Source organism: Gopherus evgoodei, unplaced genomic scaffold, assembly GCF_007399415.2.
Source record: "Gopherus evgoodei ecotype Sinaloan lineage unplaced genomic scaffold, rGopEvg1_v1.p scaffold_31_arrow_ctg1, whole genome shotgun sequence".
In the NCBI taxonomy this organism is placed as follows: Eukaryota; Metazoa; Chordata; order Testudines; family Testudinidae; genus Gopherus; species Gopherus evgoodei.
Genome location: NW_022059983.1, coordinates 3606765 through 3628554, shown reverse-complemented (window position 1 = coordinate 3628554; position 21790 = coordinate 3606765). Strand labels below are relative to the sequence as shown.

The 21790-nt window shown below is 55.8% G+C and overlaps 1 protein-coding gene across 2 annotated transcripts; it reads right to left on the bottom strand.

The window, feature by feature from the left end:
- Positions 1-1485: 1485 nt before the first annotated feature.
- On the bottom strand, positions 1486-11076 carry LOC115640576 (HAUS augmin-like complex subunit 5). 2 transcript variants are annotated; one of them, XM_030543437.1, is made up of 19 exons: positions 10944-11076; positions 10296-10358; positions 10003-10035; positions 9692-9716; positions 8967-9099; positions 8290-8449; positions 7859-7934; positions 7292-7371; positions 7149-7206; positions 6538-6665; positions 6214-6292; positions 5815-5960; positions 5272-5434; positions 4808-4888; positions 3933-4078; positions 2928-3042; positions 2573-2708; positions 2257-2389; positions 1486-1891 (listed from the first exon to the last, which is right to left on the bottom strand). In XM_030543437.1, exons 1-19 carry the CDS (start codon positions 11039-11041, stop codon positions 1759-1761), a joined length of 1986 nt encoding a protein of 661 aa, XP_030399297.1. In that variant the 5' UTR covers positions 11042-11076; the 3' UTR covers positions 1486-1758. The 2 variants fall into 2 exon arrangements, with proteins under 2 accessions (XP_030399297.1, XP_030399296.1); XM_030543436.1 differs by having other exon boundaries at positions 1487-1891; positions 7149-7209.
- Between the last annotated feature and the right edge of the window lie 10714 nt (positions 11077-21790).

Sequence of the window (21790 nt, the reverse complement as noted above, 5' to 3'; positions counted from 1 at the left end):
TTAGAGGGGGCAGATTGGGGGCCAAGGGGGCACGATCCAATGCCAGCCAAGGGGGGATAAGAGGTGGGGAGGGGGCCGTGGTTTCTGCACCACCCAGTTCCTGGCACAGACTCTTTTGAGGATTTGCATTTCTTGGTAGTTTTCACCCTATCACCACTTCCTGCCCAGCCCCCTCCTGCTGTGTGAGATGGTTAGGGCGGGGATGGGAAGAACCCAGAGTCCTGGCTCCCAGCCCCAGCTGTGCTAACGTACCAGACCCCACTGTAACCCCCGAGCTGGGAATGGAACCCAGGAGTCCTGACGCCCAGCTTCCCTTCCTCTAACCACTAGACCCCCGCCCGGCCTGCAAATGCTGTCAGCCAGCAGGAGCCCATATCCCTCCAACCCCCAATCAGGGGACAGTACTCCAGGCCCCCTGTCCGTTTGCAGGGGAAGGGTAGAGCCAGTGGTCCCCAAGGCAGTGCCCGCAGGTGCATAGCGCCTGCCTACTGACAAGGGAGCGCCCTGCCGCCGAGGAGCGGAGCCGCCGAGAAGCATCAGGGCCAAGAAGTGTCACTGCCAAAATGCTGCTGCGAAGCTTCTCGCTGCCGCTGCTTCTCGGAGGCATTTTGGCGCCTGCTCCCTGCCCACACTGAAAGGTTGGGGACCACTGGGTAGAGCACTGGCATCCTCCTTTCTCCCACAAATCACCCAGGAGGCGGCCGGCTCTGGGATGCTCCCACAGCCCAGGCTGAGGGAGTCAGAGGGACCAACCTGAGAGGGGTCCCCACACCCCCAGTGATAGGTGCTGTCTACCCCCACTTCCTAGCTGGGCCCTCCCCCAGCAAAGCTTCCCCCAACTTGATTTCCAAAAGGAAGGGAGAGGGGGTGAGTCTGGGAGCCAGGACTCCTGCATTTAGGCCATTCACCTCTTCCTGTTCCATCCCTCAGTTTCTCCATGGAAGAGGGACGAGGACATTGAAGCCTTTGGAGTTGGGGGAGGGGGGCAGTTGAGGTGGTTCTGCCAAGCAGGGGATGCCCCAGCCAGGGTGGCGAGCTCAGGGGTGGGATCCCTGCCTGCCCCAAGCGGGGCTGCACTGGGTAGGACAGGCCAGGAAGATGCAGCCGGGGCTGTTGCTACCTCGGCACAGGAATAAACCTCTGGGCTCAGGCGCTCCGGACAGGACCATGCTCACTGGTCCCTTGGGGCATGAGGGGAGCGGGATGGTCCAGGCAGAAGCACAGGCCCAGCCAGCCTGGAGCAGCCAGAGAGAGCTGGTGCCTCCTAGGAGGGGTCCATTCCCCATGCACCTGAGCCAGCCAGTCCCTGTCCTGGGGCCCCATCACAGCCGGGGCCCAATCCGAGGGGAAAGGTCCCGTGCCCCATTCCCTGCCCACCCGAGCTAATCAGTTCCTGCCCTGGGGGAGACCGGAGCTGACGCACCCCATGTCCCATCCCTGCCATGAGCCTGAATGTGAATGTAACCAGTTTATTCAGAACATTGTGAATTACAGAACACCACAAAACCCATCTGGGACGCTCCCCACGCACCGGACACCCGCTCCCACCACCAGCATCTGGTCACCCCCGCCACACACTGACCCTCCCCACTTTGCACAAGAGGAGACAGCTGGACTGGACTGGGCTAAGCCCCTCAAACCTCCACCCCATACAGGCATGTCCGACCCGCACTCCTTCCCTAACAGGGGTATAGCTACCTACAACTGCACCCCTTTGGGGGTGGGGCTCCCCAGCCCCTCCCAGGCAGGATGGGGCCATCAGGCCCAGCTGTGCTGCTGCTGCTGCTGCTGGAGGGTCTTGAGGGCCAGAGTCCAGCGCTCCAGCCACTGCTGCAAGGTGAGGCCCAGGCGATGCTCCGCAGGCAGGACAAACTGCCCTGGCTGCTCCCACCTGCAGATAGGGAGGGGTGAGATGGCTCTTTCTGGCCCCGCTCCCCACAGCTCTCCCCTGCACAGACACCCCCCGTCCCCATCCCCCTCCCTCCCCCGACATCCTTCCTCATGGCACATGCCCCCCAGCCCCTCCCTAGGTACGCCCATTCTCCAGGGGCACCGGGCCACCCCCTTCCTTCAGACGCCAGCCCCCAACACCCCCAATCAGTCCCTCCTGTGCCCCCACCACTTGGGCAAGCCCCCTTCTTCCTCACAGGCCCCACCCCAGGCAGGGGAGAACCGACCCCCAGCACAGGATGGGCTGGGCTTCTCCGCTCTGGAGAACAAAACGTTCCATAAACCAGCTGGGTGGGGCCTCCTCACCAGGCGTCGATGGCAGCCTGCACCTCGGGCCAGCGCTCGATGCGTTGCCTGCACTGCTCCGTCACCAGCTGGATCCGCGGCACCAGGGCTCCGGCCTGCTCCCGGTCGTGGTCCCGCAGGGCCTGCACCAGGGCTGGGGGAAGAGACGTTGGTAAGGCCTGGAGCAGTTACAGTTTGGGGGTGGGGGGGTGCTCAGTTGCTGAGCGGATGCCATGGTCCTGCCGCCCTCAGGCCAGCTCGTGCGCCAGGAGGGTGCCGCTTGCAGACCCTGGGAAGGCATCCCCCTGTCCATCTGGAGCCATGGAGGGGATCTCACCTTGCGCGTCGGTCCCCCAGGAGCCCTGGCGCTGCTGCAGGCTGGCCAGTGCCCGGTTCTTGTAGCCCAGCTGGGCACGCAGGGCCAGCAGCTCCTTCTTCAGCTCAGCCATGTGGGGCAGGAGGTGCTCCGGGGCCTAGGGCAGAGACACAGAGATGGGGGTGAGGGAAGACAGGGCCTGGCTCCCCCTCACAGAGGCTCTAGGGAGGTTTAATGCAGAAAATTAGGGGGGTGCGCCTGCCCCACCCCCTCCTCCAGGACCCCCCTATCTTCCCCCAGAAGAGAGTCTCACTCCCGCCCTGTGGGGAGACATCCCTGCTCCCTGCCCCATTGCTCCACCAAGTGTGCGTCTCACCTTGTAGAGAGGGAACCCAGAAGCCTGGCACACAGTGAGGAAGGCCCGGTGCTGGGCAAGCGCTGTCCGGTCCAGCCTATGGATGGAGAGCTCATGAGCCGGGACCTGCTGGGACCTGGAGGTGGGGGACGACCGGGTCAGGTACGCCAAGGATCAGCCCCTGAACTCCCCACCCTCAGGCACCCCCCATCTCACCAGACACCCCAGCCCATCCCCCCACCCCACTCCCCAGGAAGGGCTGGTGGGACCCCCTCGTCACAGCCGCCTGCCAGGGTAGTCCAGCATTGGTACCCCCTGGAGAGCAGGTACCAGTGTTCCCAGAGTATTAATACCCAGAGAGTATCAATGCTCCTCTCACTGCTATAGGCTACCTAGAGCATTATCAGCCCAGAAAGTATTAATCCTCCCACCACAGATGTCGGGTACCGATGCTCTCAGAGCATTATTACCCCGGAGGGAGTATTCATGCTCCCACCACAGCATTAAAGCCCCTGCCCCATTCTCAGGTATTAGCTCTCCTCCCAGAGAACACTGGGTTTTCACTGGTATTCCCCAGCACCAACACCCCTGCTCATCTCGATGCCACGACTGCAGCATTAATACCACTGCCCAAGTACTGATGCTCCTGGCAGAGGACCAGCGCCCCCAGCATGGGGCAGAGGACCAGAGTATCAGTACTGCTGGGCAGACACCTACCCCCTCCAACCTGCAGATCTCAGGGCGGGTCTGAGCCCTATTTCAGTGGAGCACAGGCCAGGGGAGAGGGGAGAAGATCCCAGGAATGCTGCATACCCCAAGTCCAGTAGTGGTGGTGGGGAGGGGGGAGCATAGTCCTCCATGCAAGGTACTCCCCCTAAGGCCGGGGACTCCCCCCATAAGGGGATCCAGCCCCTGGGGCACCCCAAGAGGGGACAGTCAGCCCCAGGGCCCTGCTGGCTGTGGGGGAGAGGGCCTGCAGGGGGGGATGGGGCAGATCAGACAGAGCGGGGGAGGTGGGGGACTCACCCCAGGAGGCTGCGGCGCAGGAGGCAGGGGAGGGCGATGGCCCCCAGCTGCCGGACCTCGCGCTCCACCCCCCCGTGCAGCCGCTGCGACTCCAGTGTCACATCCTGCTCTGGGCCCAGCAGCTTCCTCTGCACGAAGGCCTGGACCTGAGAGACAGTGGGGGGGAGACCATGCTGGTGTCCCTCAGTCCCAACCCTGGGCCCCACTCCCCCAGCCCTTCCAGTACCCTTTGATCCCACCCTACAGCCCCCTGCCATCCCCCCTCAGTCCCAACCAGCAGCTCCCTGCCATCCAAATCCTGGGCCCCACTCCCCCAGCCCCACCAGTGCCTCATAGTCCTGCCCCAGCCCTGGGCCTCACTCCCCAGCCCCGCCAGTGCCCCTCAGTCCTGCCCCAGCCCTGGGCCTCACTCCCCTGCCTCGCCAGTGCCCCTCAGTCCTGCCCCAGCCCTTGGCCCCACTCCCCCCGCCCCACCAGTGCCCCTACGTCCTGCCCCAGCCCTGGGCCTCACTCCCCAGCCCCGCCAGCGCCCCTCAGTCTCCCCCCAGCCCTGGGCCTCACTCCCCAGCCCCGCCAGCGCCCCCCAGTCTTGCCCCAGCCCTGGGCCTCACTCCCCCAGCCCCACCAGTGCCCCTCCGTCCTGCCCCAGCCCTGGGCCTCACTCCCCAGCCCCGCCAGCGCCCCTCAGTCTCGCCCCAGCCCTGGGCCTCACTCCCCAGCCCCACCAGCGCCCCCCAGTCTTGCCCCAGCCCTGGGCCTCACTCCCGCAGCCCCACCAGCGCCCCTCAGTGTCACCCCACAGCCTCCTGGTATTCCGGCCCTGGACTCCCCTATCCTCTGCCACCCCATGGTGGGGGAGAGGGGGGGTGTCTCACCTCGGCCTGGTCCTTGCAGAGCTGGGATTTGATGTAGGAGGTGCCTTTGATCAGCGCCCGGACATGCTGCTGCTTTTCGCGCTGGGTGGATGGGGGAGGGGTGGGAAATGTGTCAGTCCTGGGGCTGCTTCGAGACAGTGTCCCTGCTCCCCCCGGGCCAGCAAAGGCACCCCTGTATTCAGCCCTGCAATCCCTCTCGTTCCCCCTAGAAGGCACCCCCACCTCCCCTAACTTGTCCACTCCCTCCCTTGCCTCATCATCCCCACACCCCTATATTCCCTCCAATATGCACCCCCTCTACTTCCTTCCCTCCAGGCCAGCCAGGTACCCTGTGGATCCCCCTCCAGGAACCCCCCAGCCACGGGCTCTCTCATCCTCCTGTGTGCCCCCCAGCCCCCAGGCAGGTCCCATGTCCAGAGGTTACCCTGCTCTAACCCCCCCCCGCCCCGCACACCCACACTCACCACCAGGTGGCGGAAGTCCAGGATGCGCTGCCGCTTGCTCTGCAAGGCCTGCAGCTCCGCGTGGCGGGCACTCGCCTCCCGTTCCAGCTCTCGGCAGCCCCGGTGCAGCCCATCCCGCAGTCCTGCCAGCCGTACAGCCCGCAGCTCCAGCTCCAGCACCGCCCTGGGGGCCGGGCGGGACAAGCTGGCTCAGTAGGTCGGGGGGGTGAAGGGAGAAGACCACCACGTGGGCAGGGAATCTTCCCAGCAGGGAGCACTCTCCCAGGGGTGGGTGGTCACTGACTGTGCAGGAGGGACCCTGCGTGGTGGGGATGTCTCCCCAGCAGGGGGTGCTTGCCACAGGACCCCAACAGCGCAGGGGGACCCCACGGGACAGGGAAGTCTCCCCAGCAAGGAGTGCTCTCCAGGGGACCCTCACAGTGCAGGGGGACCCCAGGGGCAGGAAGTCTCCCCAGCAGGGGATGTTCTCCCAGGATGGGTGGTCACCAACTGTGCAGGGGTGAGCCCAGGGGGCAGGGTGTCTCCCAGGCCTGGGGCAGCTACCTGGCGAGGATGGCGCGCTCCGAGCCGTCCGCCAGCAGCCGGTGCATCTCCTGCACGAGGGAGGCCAGCCGTGCCGTGCCGTGCCGCTCCCGGGCCTGCAGGGGGAGCTGCTGCACCCACAGCTCCTCACACCTGCTCCAGCCTTCCTGCAGCCAGGGGGAGGGAAGCAGGTAAGGAGGGGCCAGGGGACACTGCCCCCTCCAACCGCTATATCCCAGCTGGAGATATGGCCCTGAAGTCCCCGGGATCCCCAGCCCTCAGACGGGGCCCCCTCCCTCCCCTGCTATATCCCAGCCCTCGGAACACCCAGATGTGCCCCTCCCCAGCTATATTCTAGCTGCTGCGACTGCCCAGACCCCCGACGCGGCCCTGCCTGCCCCTCCGCATGCCCCCACTCACCTGTATGAGGCCCCGGACTGAGGGCAGGGCTGCTGGCGGCCCCACCAGGTCTTCCAGGCGGGAGCTCTCGTAGCGGAACCTGCAGGGCAGAGGTACAAGCCCCAGCATTGGTGCCATGGGTCACTGCAGCACCACTGGGGTGACCGCCCCCCAGAGCCCTGACTCTGCCCCCTGCAGTACAAGCTGCCATCACCAGGGGGCCAAAGCCCCACAGTACCCCCTCTCCCGAGCTCTGACTCTGCCCCCCACCCCAGTACAGGCCACTATCACTGGAGGAGGCAATGCACCATGCACCCACACTGCCACCCCCTTAGTGGTACCCACTTGAGGGCCTCTACGTCGCGGGGAATGTCAATGTGGCTGGTGAGCTCTTGCATCTGCAGGGTGTTCTCCAGGGCCAGGTGCTCCAGGGCTGCCAGGACATGGTTGGGAGGGTGGGAACCCACGATGTCCTGCGTGGGCAGAGAGGTGGGATGAGCCACAGCGGGGCAGGGACACTGTACCCTCCATCGGGACTGGCTCCAATACCCCAGTGCGGTGCTAGGGGGCGCTGTGCTGTAGGGAGCAGGGCAGGGGGTTCCCCCTAGCAGTCAGGGCTGCCCCAATGCCCCAGCCCAGCACTGGGGGCGCTGTGCTGCAGGGGGCTCTCCCTGGGCAGTCAGGACTGGCTCCAATACCCCAGTGCAGTGCTAGGGGGTGCTGTACTGCACAGAGCAGGGCAGAGGGGATCCCCCCTAGCAGTCAGGGCTGCCCCAATACCCGGCACTAAGGGGCACCAGGCTGCTCCTCCAGAGATGGCTGAACCTTAGCATCAGGTGAGCTGTGGCAGTGCAGTGTTATGTGCAGCTGTTACTAGCTCAGAGGTGGCTGCATCTCTGCACCATGCAAGCCGTCCCCAAGGTCCCTACCCCATTGTCCCTTCCTCCCCCAGTTACCTCCACCGTGCTCAGCCAGTGCTGGTAGGATGCGTCCAGCAGCTCCTCGCTTGTCCCGCTGCTGAGAGACACATGGGGCGGGGTTAGAAACAGAGTGGGGGTCGGGGGGGAAGGGGAGGACAGAGGAGCTCGCAGGGTCTTACGGGAGGGTCCCAGACGTGCTCTGTTCGAAGAGCGACTTCAGGAAGTGGAAGCGCAGCTGGCAGGCCCTCCGCACGTCCCGCTGCGGAGAGACGAACAGACACGTTGACAGGTTACCGGGGTGGGGAGGAGATGACGGCCCTCAAGAAAGCTGCAGATCACCAGGAATCACTGGTGGAATCACCAGGATCTACTGGATCCTCCCTCCTTATTGGGATCCAGGCACCAGGCTCAGTGAGATCCCTCAGGATCCCAGGACCTGATTGCCGATGGTGCAGACTCCCCCTGGGTCCCGGCACCAGGCTCAGTCCGATTCCCTCCTCCTCCCCAACCAAACCCCATCACCAGATCCCATGGTGAGCTCACCAGAGCCCCACACTGGCATTCACACGGCTCAGATCACCGGGTCCCCCTTGTCACCAGATCCTGCCTTGGGATCTCCAGATCCCCCCACAAGATCCCAGGACTGGGATCCCCAGATCACCATCCCCAACTAGCACAGGGGAGCAGGATTCCCAAATTCCTCTCCCCCTGCCCAGGATCTACCCACTGTCCCCATCCCCACTCACCAGTACTTCAGGCTCCACGCCAGCAAATCCGCGGTCAGGCACCTTCCCTCCCACCGTCAGCTCCACCTTGGCCTTTCTGCAGAGACCAGAGGAGGCCGTGAAAATGGGGTGGGGGGAAGGGGGAAGCACAGTTCAGGACATCCCCCCACCCTCACCCTAGCCCAGCCCAGCCCGCACCCCCAGTGGGACCCTGCCATGGAGCAAAGGATCCTGAGATGCTACCCAGGATGGGCAGTCCCCTATCCCTAATGCCGCTGGCCATAGGACCCCCTCCCAAGGAGCAAAGGATTCTGGGAGTTACTACCAAGCAGAGATGTCCACTGGGTAGTGCTTTGAGAGCAAAGGATTCTGGGGGATACAACCAGGAAAGTGGGGGATACAACCAGGAAAGTGGGGACCCCACACCAAGGACGGACCTCCCTCCCCCACACCTGCTGATGTCCTGCAGCTGCTCCAGTCGCCCCCTCAGCTGTGTTACGCTGCCCTGCAGCTGCTGGCGCTCCTTGGCTGTACGGGCTGCATAGGCCTTGAGCAGCAGGGAGCGGCGCTGGGCATCACGGATCCGCTCCTGGGCTGCCTCCAGGGAGATCTCTGCAGGGTGATAGAAGAAAGTGTGTCAGGGAAAACCCACCCCAAGTCCCAGATGCTAACCGCTAGGCCCCACTCCCCTCCGAGAGCTGGGGATAGAACCCAGCAGTCCTGGCTCCCAGCGTCTCCCTGTCCCCTGCCCCGCTCCCAGGTAGGAGACAGACCCCAGGAATCCTGAGGTGATGGGTGTGAATCCCACAGGCGATTGTCTGGGGAGGGAGCATGGGGGGAAAAATCAGCAGACCCATTGGCCACAGGAACCTTGCGGCTGGGGAAGAGACCATGTGGGAAGATTTTGCCCCCAAGGAGGGCAGGGCAGGGGAACAATCCTGCCCCCCACAAAGAAGTGGGGGGAAATGGATCTGGGCTGCAGGGGGACGATCCCACTGTGTGTTGGGGGAGAACAGATGGGAGGACTGGGATGGATTTTGTGCCCTCCACCCCTAGAGTATGGGCTGGGGTAGAGCGCTGGGGGCACAGATTATGCTGCCCCTCTAGATCCTTGGGGCTCCCCCCTTACCGTCAGCCATGACCTCACGCTGGGCTGTCTCCATTTGCAGGTCTAACTGCTGCAGCTCCCCACGCAGGCGGGCCACGCCCTGGGCCAGCTGCTGGCGCCGCTCCTGCTCCGGTTCTGACCCACTGGGCTTTCCCTTTGGGGAGGGGAAGACTCTGATTGGGGGTGGGGCTTCTCCTGAACAGCCCTGCCCCCTGCATCCACCCACTGCTAGAGACCCAGGCATCTTGCTCATCCATGGCAGGGCTCTTCACCCCACAGCACCCCAATGCCCCGCCCCACTGATCCCACCCCCATTTCCCAGATCCACAGCTCAGCAACAAAGCACCCCACTGTCCCCCAATCAATAGCACCCCTCTGCTTTTTCACGATCCCACCCCAACTCACTGCCCACCCTCTGCTCTCACCCTATCCCACCCCACAGTACCACCTGATCCTCACCTTGATCCACGACCCCATCCTCTACCCTGACCCACTCTATCCCACCCCACAGCACTCCGATCCCCTTTCCCGCCCCTCCAAATCCAGTTTACCATCCCTGCCATGAGGGCAAGGGACTGGACTCGATGACCTCTCGAGGTCCCTTCCAGTCCTAGAGTCTATGAGTCTATAATCCCCTACCCACCACATGGCACAGCATCCCACCCACAACACCCATCCCACCGACAGCCGTCACCCACACCTGCCCCATGCCCCATGCAATCAGCAGTCTCCACTGGTCCCCTCACCTCTGCCTCCTCCAGATGCTGGTACCTGAGGCAAGGCCTGAGTAAAGGAGGCTGAACATGAAGAATGACAGAGGCCTGAACGGATGGACGGACAGACCGACCTTAGGGAGAGGTCGGAGGCATCAGGCTGGGGGGACGCCAGCCAAGGGTCAACAAGGAAATTAAACCTTCTCCCCCAGGGGCCGGATGGGCCCAGGGGCTTGGTCTAGGGGGCAGGGACAGGGTGGGACACTGGGCTGGATGGACCCCTCGGTGAGAAAGTTGCCCATAGTAACAAGTCTCCAAGGCGGAGGGGGACGAGGAAAGGATACCACAGCAAGTTCCCTCGGATCTTCTTCACATTCCTGTGAGGAAAGAGAGAGGGATGAATCTACTGCAAAGACAGCAATGGCTCTGGGTGGGACATGGGGTCCAATGGTTAGAGCAGGGCGGGACCAGGAGCCAGGGCTCCTGGGTTCTACCCCTGGCTCTAGGAGGAGACCTGACAAGCAGAAGGCCCCATGTCCCATTCCCTGGCTCCCTGAGCCAGCCAGTGCCCCGCTCTGGGGCCGGGTGGGAGCCAGCGCCCGTGGAGGGGAAAGGCCCCACGCCCCATTGCTCTCACCTCTGGTGGTGCACGTGCCGGGTGACGTATCTCCAGATCTCCGCACACTGGCCTGAGCACATCCTGGGGATACAGAGCGACAGCGTCAGCCCGCGGGGACGCGACTGGAAACCCCTACAAGGCGCATGGGAGACCCTCGGCTCAGGGCCGTATATTCCCCCCCCGCTCCCCGAGCCTGCCCCTTTTCCTCCCCCCCCAGGCCTGGCTCATCCAGGTAACCTCACAGGGCTGGGGGGTAACATCTCCGGGGGCTGCCAGGCCCTTTTCTGCGGGAGAGCGGAGGGGGGGCGGCGGCGGCTCTGGCCCCCCGCTGGGACATGGTGAGTGGGGACAGGTGGGGGCCATGGGGCGGGCGGCTGGCAGGGAACCCACGCGGAAGAGGGGTCCCGGGTGGGGGTATGATAGGCGGGGAAGGGGCAGGGAGGTACCAAGGCGCAGAGGGGGCGGGGGGCTCCAAGGAGGGAGGAGGAGCGGGGCGCAGGGAGCGAGGGGACCCCGAGGGGGCAGGGGAGGGGGCCGGGGGAGGGAGCCGCAGGAGCCCGGGGAGCACAAGGAGGGAAACGGGATCCCGGGGAACAGGAGCCGGGGGGATCCCGCGCTGGGGGCGGGAGCCGGGGGGGGCCGCGCTGGGGGGCCCGGGGCTCTCACCGGCGGAAGGCCCCATCGGGGGGCACCTTCGCGGGGGGCAGCCCCATCTCCTGGGCCGCCCAGAGCTTCAGCTCCAGCGCGGGGCCGCCGCGCTCCATGCCGGGACCCGAACACCCGCTGCCGCACAGCCCCACGGGAGCTGTAGTCCGGGGGGCGGGGCCCGTAGTTCTGGCGGGAGGGGCCTTCTGGGAACTGTAGTTCGTGGGGCGGGGAGTGCTGGGAGCTGTAGTTCGGGGGCGGGGCCTGCTGGGAGCTGCAATTTGCATTTTCCCCCGTTCGCGTGGGTCACACCCTAGCCCCGTGGTGGCCCCTACGCAATTTGTAACAGCGCCACCTGGAGGCTTCTGTCAGCACAAAGATAAGGCGCCGCTCACGTGCTCTGGAGACTGAATTCCCTCCGGGGTCTTCGCTGAGCCAGTCTGTACCCCAGGGGATCTCACACTGGGGTCGTGCAGGTATTACATGAGGGGGGGGTGTCACAATCTCTCAGCCTCCATCCCCAACCCCGCTTCACCTCCAGCCTTTATAATAGTATTAAACATTTTAGGCCTAAATAAAGATATAGCAGACAAAACCAGGTATGCCAACCTGACCAAAGTCAGGCTAACAGAGGTTTGTGGGTAATTCCTGAGTGGAAAACACTGAGAAGCAGCAGCATGTCTCACAAGTGCTGGGAAAAAGTGAGATAAGAGAGAAGCTGCATTCCTGGCATAGTACCAGATGTGCTGTGTTAGGAGCAGCTCGTTGGAAGAACTGATAAGAGCCCTAGTTTCCCAGCCTCCTTGTTTTACTGCCTGGTTTTGTTCTTTGTTTGTTTTTAACTCCCCTACATTTCTAACTTTAGGCATGCATGTATACTAAAGGTGTCTAGTTTCTAGTTGTTAGAAGAAGGGGGTGGGTTGCTCCAGTGAATAATTTATGACGCGACGGAACTGTCTATATAGGCTTATACGAAGATGTAAAGAGGGGGCTGGTTCTCTCGGGGGACGAGCTGCTCTCTATTGATGCGTGCACTTGTCAATAAAGAGCTTTTGATCGGACCTTGCTGGTGTTGCCTGTCTCTCTCGCGGTCAGACAACGAACTTTGCCGTCGGGATTAGAGTCCCTGACATCTTTGGCGACTCCGCCGGGACCCGTCTGACTCTCCGGCGGGGGATCGGACCCTGAGGCAACGCAGCACGCATCCTCCGGTTTAGAGGAGCCTTGCCTGGTGATCTGATCTCTGCCTTGGCGATAAGGCGTGTTCTGTGAACCAGCTGAAGCTCGTAGAAATCCAGCATCGTCCACCTACCCGTCGAGTAGGGTCCAGGTTCTCGGGGTTAGAGTCCCTGACAACTTAGGTCTGGGTTAGAGTCCCAGTCCAGGTTTGCGTAGGATCCAAGTTGTTTGGGTTAGAGTCCCAGCCTGGGTTTGAGTCCCAGTCCAGGTGTTCAAGTCCCTGGAGAGGTAAGTGAGCGCTCGACACGGGGAGGTGGGGGTTAGAGTCCCTTTACCTCGACCCTGGGAAGAGGGGTTAGAGTCCCTTCATTAAAATGGGACAAGTTGGCAGTAAGTGCCCGGGGGACGCCCTGTTGTCTCTGATACTTAGATATTGGAAAGAGATTTCTGAGACAACTGGTCTAGTTAAATTTAAGATGAGAAATCTGTGTTGGATCCAATGGCCATTATTTACCTTTCATTTGTCCCCGACTAGAGACTGGCCGGAGGGTGAAACCTTTTCCACAGATAGAATGAACTCCTTAAGGGATATTTTGGTTGATCTTAGGCCAGGACAAATGGATTACTTGTTTGTATGGTATAATTATAAACCCATGGAGGGATGGGTAGCTTTTGAAGCTGTTTGTATGGAGAGCTCTTGTAAAAAAATCCCCCACCATATGCCCCAGAGCCGCACCGGGAAGAGGACAATTTTGTTCCTGTTCTTCCCCGTCTGGTGGAGTGCAAGGATTCAAAAGCAGGTTAGGGACAGTTCAGGGACAGAGGAGAATCAAGGGGGAGCTCAGAGTGATGGTCCCTCATCTTCAGAGGAATCAGGCAGCCTCACCCCCTCTGTGCAGCCTCCAGCCAGCCTTTTGCAAACTTGGTCAGGGACTGCTTTGCAAACACCCCCAATATTACAGCAGCCCTCGTCCTTGCCCTTGTGGACCCCCACTAGGTTACTTAACTCCATGAGGGAGAATGTTTCTGAAACACCCCTGATATTACAAGCCTCGTTGAGAACTTATCTGGTTCTACTGGTTGCTGGGGAACATGAGATGGTTTTACCCATACCCTGTTTGCAACTTCAAATTTGTTTAACTGGCAGTGCACTATGCCTCACTTATGAGACAATCCTGAGGCAGTGGAAAGAATGTTCTGCACGATCTTTTTCACTCATGTGCCCACTTGGGCAAATGTAAATCAGTTATTAGATACTCTCATGACAGAAGATGAAAGACAAAAAGTAAAAGAAAAATCTGCAGCTCATTTGAATGCACCTTGGCTAATTACTGACCCTAACTGGAATCCCAATAATCCAGCTCAAAAGACAAAGTTGGATGGATTTTTAAAAGCTGTTTTGAATGGTATTAGAGATGCAGGGGAGGCTACTCCAAATTGGAGCAAGGTGACTGCTTGTGTTCAGCATCCAGACAAGCACCCCTCTGACTTTTGAGCTCGACTGATTTGTGAAGTTAGAAAGCATGGGAATTTAAATCCTGAAACTGATCATGGAAAGGAGATGGTTAAAATGGTTTTCATGTCACAATGTGCAAAGGATATTGCAAAGAGATTTAGAGAGCATCCAGATGGTACACAAGGGAAAAGTTTGTCTGAAGTAGGTAGGATTGCTATCAGAATGTTTAATGGGAGAGAGAAGAAGAAAAAAAAAGACATAAGGAAGGGTGGGGGCTAGTTGAGAAGCCCACCCTCCTAGGTAAACTGGTAGTGGAATAAGCCGGTGCCTATGGAAGGGATGGTTCAGTGAAAAAAGCAGGATCGGGCCCAGGCGGGCAGGCAACAGACAGAGAGGTTGGAAAACAGGTTGGAAAATTTTGAGGGTGTAGGGGAAGGAAAGAGTAAGTAAGTGTAAGCATGGAGATTTCAAATACCCAGGACAATACCTGAAATGGTAATTTCAGTTAATAAAAGTGGCTGTTGAGAAACAAGCAAGTGATTTAAGGGAGAGTGAGAAGTTAACTCTGTAGTTGCTGAAGAAAACAGCAGTTGAACTTCGTAAAAATGCTGAAGAGGAAAGTTCTTGGTGTCTTTGAAATGTTTGTAAATAAATTGAGGCAAAGAAATTGTTAATTGCAATCATTTAGAATTTAGTTAAATTAGCTGAAGAATGTATATAGTGCTATGTAATTGAAATTTTATTAGGCTCTAAGGGCACTATAAGTGGTGATGTTTTCTTTCAGTGTTTGAAAGCAGGAGTTAAAAGTAAAAAGCAAGCCAGAATGCATCTGTATTAATGCAAATTATCTAACTGATAAGGTAGGAGCCACTGAAACCTGGGCTGCCTATGAAACACGTAAAATATGGGGTAATTCCTCTGTTTTTCCCGAAATCAACAAGGGTATTTGTCTATTTTAAGCAATGATTGTCTGCCCAGAAGGGGTAGACCTGTGTTTTTTTGTCTTTCAGATAATCAGAGAAAACTGATGCCAGCTGAACAGCATTCAACGTACTATGCATTTACTGGCACAATAGGAATTATGTTTTGTGTTCTATGTTCTGTCTTGTGGTGTTTGTCTTGCGGCCGGAATTGTTGTGTTTAGTGTTTTCATGGGATGATCTGGTGTGGAATCAGGCAAAAGGTTAAATTAAAATGCAGATACTGGTTTTGTTTAACTTGGAATACAAAGTGTTTGGATAAATCAGGAGAATGTGATATACTAAAGTCTAATGCATTTCCTTAAGTAAGGAAAAGAAACTTCATTGGTCAAACTGTTAATTGCAAAAATTGTTGTTAAAATTTGCATACCAACAGGACATGAAAAGTTAATCCACTCCCCATAATGTATATGGGATCCTTCTGGCTACCTCAGATTTCTAGCCAGAGGGCTGGGGGTTGGTGGGAAGCTATTGGACTAGAGGTTGTATTAAGTGAACTCCTCAAAGTGGGTGTGCTTGTCCTGGCTTGTTGCTCCAAAGTTCTGTAATAAGGTTATTTTAGTAAAAGGGTGTGTGTGGCATACATTAAATAATAAGACTAATGTACTGTATAATGTCAATGTTTATGTCTTCATTGTTGGGGAAAAGGTGTATAAGTAAAAAGTGGAAGTTTCCTTTGCAGGTTAAAAGAAGCCAAGAAGGGAAGAAGGACAAAGAACAGAATGAATTAAGTGAAAAAAAATAAAAATAAAATAGCAAGCTCAGGCTATAGATAAGACACTGACTCCATTCAAGGACACTGCTCACAGTTAAGACTTGGCTAACACCAGGAAAAGGAGAGCTTGAATTTGCCCACGCAGCTATGAGATCTGAAAAAACACTGCCAGGCACTAATGAAATGTGTTAAGTTTCTTTTCTCACAGGTAAGGAAGCGCTACCCAAAAACCCTAGCAGCCCTGCCACTCCTTGGAACCAGGAGATGGGATTGATATAAAGGTCCACCAACAAAAGACTGCTCTGTCTCCACCCTGGAAAGGCCCTTATTAAGTCCCAGTGACTACCAACACCGCTGTGAAGTGCCAAAGACTGACTGCTTGGACCCAAGATTCTCACTGCAAAAAGATGCCTCCACATCGGGAGAATTCTCCTACTGATGATTAGCCTATTTCATCTTCTAGCTCTACTGTGCCTTCTGGACAGTAGGGAAAAAGTACAAGGTGACATGCTAGTAACCTCTTCCTTGTCCACTGACAGATCTATTGTGCCTTTGAATTTTTCTAGAAAAAGCAAAACCATTACAGAGTGATGTGCTAGTAACCTCTCCTCTATAGGATGCTGCACCACAACTGTTTTGGGAAAGAAGGAACACTCGCTCCACTGAAATTGCCAAAGTCCAGGAATTCCTGACTAGAAAGGACATTAAGAACTGACCCTGGTGAAGAAACAAAGAATTGTACACTGGCAGAAAAAAATTTGTGGGACCCATGCTTGGGAATGTGGTATTGATTGGATTTTGGGGTTTATTCTACAGGCTGTGCCCTGTGTTCTGGATAAATTCTTCAGCATGTATTGCTCTCTCTAATTGGATTTTAAAGAACAAGTACCCGAAGAGTTTGTTCTGCCACTGGAAATTTTACCCGTATTGAAACCATTCCAGTGACTAATAATGTATGCTATTAATGAGAATGCCTTTTAAAAGTACCTGAAAATAGTTAAATAACAGATGTAATATAGTACTACACCAAGGAAAGATGGTATTAAATATCACTGAGGCTGGGAAGGCATTGCAGTGGGATCTAGTATGTTTGGAGATTCAGAATTTCCTGAATGACCAGCTGATGGCCATTCGGAGTGATCTTAAGTACCAAACTTGGCCCACTGCCCTTACAGACACATCAGGAGTACCATCTGATCTGTGGTCATGGAGATATACTAGAGACTTTCTGGGTGGAAGTGTGAACATTTACAGTGCTCCTTCCAAGCATTTGGACCGGGGGGTGTGGGCTTCCACATACCGAATCCTGACGGGTCCATGGGGAGGATGCACATGGGACTGGATTATTCACCGAAACATCTGGGAAATTAGACCACTTGGTATACCTAACTGATTCATAGTCAGTGCCCCAATCCCTTAGTTGTCAGACAAACAGGATTCCACTCTTTTGTCCGTGCACTCATTCCTGGATTGTGGGTGGCTAAGCTCAAGAGAGCAGTTGTAAATATTTCTGCAGAGCTTGAAAAAACAGCTAATGCATTAATAGATGCTTTCCAAAAGTTGCAATGAGAAACTGATGAAGTAGTGGAAGTAACTTTGCAAAATAGACGTGTGCTAGATGCCATGAATGCTGAATTGTGGGGGGCTTGTGCTCGCATTGGGGAAAAATGTTGCTTTTCTGTTAATCACTCTGGCTTAATTGACAAGGATTTACAAGCTATTAAGAATGTTGCTGTTGTTTTCCAGGCTGTATCTCTTGATGGCACATTTAGTTTTGAGGACCTCCACCCAGACCTTGGGTCATGGTTTACTAGCCTCTCCCGTACAATTGTTAAATGGATGTGTCCCAAGAGTCCCATTATGGTCCTCTAGGGACAAAGGGGGGATTGTTAGGCCTGAATAAAGATATAGCAGACAAAACCAGGTATGCCAACCTGACCAAAGTCAGGCTAACAGAGGTTTGTGGGTAATTCCTGAGTGGAAAACACTGAGAAGCAGCAGCATGTCTCACAAGCGCTGGGAAAAAGTGAGATAAGAGAGAAGCTGCATTCCTAGCATAGTACCAGATGTGCTGTGTTAGGAGCAGCTCCTTCGAAGAACTGATAAGAGCCCTAGTTTCCCAGCCTCCTTGTTTTACTGCCTGGTTTTGTTCTTTGTTTGTTTTTAACTCCCCTACATTTCTAACTTTAGGCATGCATGTATACTAAAGGTGTCTAGTTTCTAGTTGTTAGAAGAAGGGGGTGGGTTGCTCCAGTGAATAATTTATGACGCGACGGAACTGTCTGTATAGGCTTATACTAAGATGTAAAGAGGGGGCTGGTTCTCTCTGGAGACTAGCTGCTCTCTATTGATGCGTGCACTTGTCAATAAAGAGCTTTTGATCGGACCTTGCTGGTGTTGCCTGTCTCTCTCGCGGTCAGATAACGAACTTTGCCGTCGGGGTTAGAGTCCCTGACAAACATAAAAAAGGTGATTTTAATGTCTAAGAGGGGCTGCACTCAAAGGCTTGCTGTGTAAAGGGGTCACCAATACAAACGTTTGAGAACCGCTGCTGTACCCCATGCTCACGGCCTCCCTGCTAATGCCCAGCTCCCCTCTAGGGGGCAGAGGAAAGCTCAGTCCCCATGGCCTGTTCAGCCAGCCCTGGTGTCAATTTTGTGCTTCAGACACATTTGCTAGGAACAGGTCTGAGATGCTCACTGCTCACTCCAGCCAGCTGCCTGCCAGGGAAAAGCCCTTGCCCCCTCTCCTCATCTAACCATTAGACCCCACATGCCTCTCCAAGCCAGACATAGAAACCCAGGAGTCCTGACTCCCAGGCCCCCCACTCTAACCCATTGGACCCTGTAACGATGCTGGTTCTGGCAGGACCCAACTGAGAGTGCCAATTCAGGACCACAAAAAGAACTGGAGTACTTGTGGCACCTTAGAGACTAACACATTTAAATCAGCATGAGCTTTCATGAGCTACAGCTCACTTCTTCGGATGCACAGAATGGAACACGCAGACAGGAGATATTTATACATACAGAGAACATGAGAAGGTGGAAGTGTGCATACCGACAGGAAGAGTCTAATCAAGTGAGATGAGCTATCATCAGCAGGAGAAAAAAAACTTTTGAAGTGATAATTAAGATGACCCATAGAAGGTGTGAGGAGAACTTAACATAGGGAAATAGATTCAATTAGTGTAATGACCCAGCCATTCCCAGTCTCTGTTTAGGCCTGAGTTAATTGTGTCTAATTTGCATATTAATTCGAGTTCAGCAGTCTCTCTTTGGAGACTGTTTTTGAAGTTTTTTTGTTGCAAAATTGCCACCTACAGAGCCAGAAAAGTACCCAGAAGCCACCTACTACAGGACAGGCCCAACAAAGAAAATAACAGAACGCCACTAGCCATCACCTACAGCCCCCAACTAAAACCTCTCCAGCGCATCATCAAAGATCTACACCCTATCCTTAAAGATGATCCCTCACTCTCACAGATCTTGGGAGACAGGCCAGTCCTCGCTTATAGACAGCCTCCCAACCTGAAGCAAATACTCACCAGCAACCGCACACCATACAACATAAACACTAACCCAGGAACCTATCCTTGCTACAAAGCCCGATGCCAGCTCTATACACATATCTATTCAAGTGACACCATCATAGGACCTAATCACATCAGCCACGCCATCAGGGGCTCATTCACCTGCACATCTACCAACGTGATATATGCCATCATGTGCCAGCAATGCCCCTCTGCCATGTACATTGGCCAAACTGGACAGTCTCTACGCAAAAGAATAAATGGACACAGATCTGATATCAGGAATCAGAACATTCAAAAACCAGTGGGAGAACACTTCAACCTCTCTAACCACTCAGTGACAGACTTGAAGGTGGCAATTTTGCAACACAAAAACTTCAAAAACAGACTCCAAGGTGCCACAAGTACTCCTGTTCTTTTTGCTGATACAGACTAACACGGCTGCTACTCTGAAACCTGTCGTAATTCAGGACCAGTTGCTTAAAGCAGGGCAGTTACAGCCCAAGGCTGGGGTTTTTCCACCTCTAAGGCAAACCAAACCAGCCAGACAAAGAGGACTTTGGTTTTACTCCACTAGCTAACCACAAGTCACACAAGCAATTCCCTTAGACACTCCAGTTTCCCAGTATCACCACCAGTGCCACTTGTTATGGGGACAGATGGTTATGAAAAGCAGTACTCCAGTAAAAGAAAAAAGGTTCTCTCGATCCCAAAGGACCAAGCCCCAGACCTAGATCAATATACAAATCAGATCTTACCCACAAATCACGCTGTTGCTGATCCTTTAGAATCTAAAATCTAAAGGTTTATTCATAAAAGGAAAAAGATATAGATGAGAGCTAGAATTGGTTAAATGGAATCAATTACATACAGTAATGGCAAAGCTTTGGTTGAGGCTTGTAGCAGTGATGGAGTAAACTGCAGGTTCAAATCAAGTCACTGGAACATCCCCCGCTGGGATGGGTCATCAGTCCTTTGCATAGAGCTTCCGTTTGTAGCAAAGTCCCTCCAGAGGTAAGAAGCAGGATTGAAGACAAGATGGAGATGAGGCATCAGCCTTTTATAGTCTTTTCCAGGTGTAGGAACACCTCTTTGTTCTTACTGTGGAAAATTACAGCAAAATGGAGTCTGGAGTCACAATGGCAAGTTCCTGCATACTGTACTGAGTTACAAGGCTTATCTGCCTTCTCTCAATGGGTCAGTTGTTCAGCTGATGGTCCTTAATGGGCCATCAAGCAGGCTAGGCAGAGCTGACACCAACTTGTCTGGGATGTCTCTCAGGCTACGTCTACACTACAGGATAAATTCAAATTAGCTTAAACCGATTTTATAAAACAGATATTATAAAGTCGATTGTGCACGTCCACACTAGTCACATTAATTCGGTGGTGTGTGTCCATGGTCCGAGATTAGCATCGATTTCTGGAGCGGTGCACTGTGGGTAGCTACTGTAAAATAATGAGGCCAATAACGTCGATTTGCGTCCACACGAACCCTAATCCGATATAGTAATATCGATTTTAGCGTTATTCCTCTCGTTTTGTAGGAGTGCAGAAATCGATTTAAAGAGCCCTTTAAATCAATATAAAGAGCAGTGGAGTGTGGACGGGTGCAGCGTTAAATCGATTTAACGCTGTTAAAATCGGTTTAACAGCGTAGTGTAGACCAGGCCTCAGAAGCATAGTATAAATTTGAAATACAGACAATATAGAGCCAATATTCATAACTCCAACTACAAAACTGATACACACATATAGACAGCACAATCATAACCAGCAAGCCACAACCTTGTCTTAGACACCTCATTTGACGCCCTTTATACAAGATTTGGTGCCACTCAGGTGAAGGGGCAGTGCGAGGACTGGACGTCAGAGGAATGGGCAGTGCGAGGGTGAGGTGTTGGGGGAAGGAGCAGCACTGGGGTGGGGCCTTGGGGAAAGGGGCGATGTGGGGGTGGAAGCGTGGGGAGAAGGGGTGATGCATGGATGGGACTGGAGAAGGGGCGGAGCGAGGGTGGGGCCTAGGGGGGAGGGGCTGTTTGAGGGTGGGGATTGCGGGAAATGGGCAATGGAGGGGCAGGGCCTCAGGGGAAGGGGTGGTGCTGGGGCGGGAGTTAGGGGAAATGGGCGGTGAAGGGGCAGGGCCTCGGGGGAAGGGGCAGTGTGGGGGTGGGGATTTGGAAGAAGGGGTGGTGCAGGGGTGGGGCCTTGGAGGAAGAGGTGGTGCAGGGGTGGGGTCAGGGGGAGGGGCAGTGCAGGGCAGGGATTTGGGAGAGGAGGTGGAGTGAGGGCAGGGCATTGGGGAAAAGGGGAAGGGTGGGGCTGGTGTCTTGGGGGAAGGGGTAGTGTAGGGCCAGGGTCTTGAGGAGAAGGAGAAGCACAAGCTCGAGAACTCAGGGGAAGGGGCCCTGCGGGGGACTAGGAAGGACAACCACTTCGCTCTCCAGGACAGACCAAGATGAGGATTGCTCCCTTGCCAGTTCCGCAGAAATCTTCAGCTGCTGCTGCTCCTGCATCTACTGCCTCCTGGAAAACTTAGCGAGAACCAACCCCACCATGAAGACCACCCTCGGTGCTTCTAGGAAGACACGGACAACTAGCAAGGATGAAAAAATCAGTGCCTGGCTGAAGAAAACCCCCGGGGATACCTCTGCAGGGAGATCTTGTGCCACAAGGATGGCTCTTTGGGACCTCACAGCCAGGAGCAACACCACCTCACCAACTCTTCAGGAGGAGGACTCTTGGAGAACCTCTCCTTCTGCTCACGACCCAGAAGCTACTCATCACCCTGTTACTCCTGAGAAGGCTGCTACCAGAGGAGCCCCCCACACCCCGATGACCCAGGACCAGGCCAATCACGGCCCTGCTGCTCCAGAGAGGGATGCTCCCGAAGGAACCACTTCCTTGACCCAGGACCTTGATGCTACTTACTGCCTTGATACCTGGAGGAAAGCTGCTCCAAGGGGAACACACTCCATGGCCCAGGATCACGGCCAGCGAGTCTCGC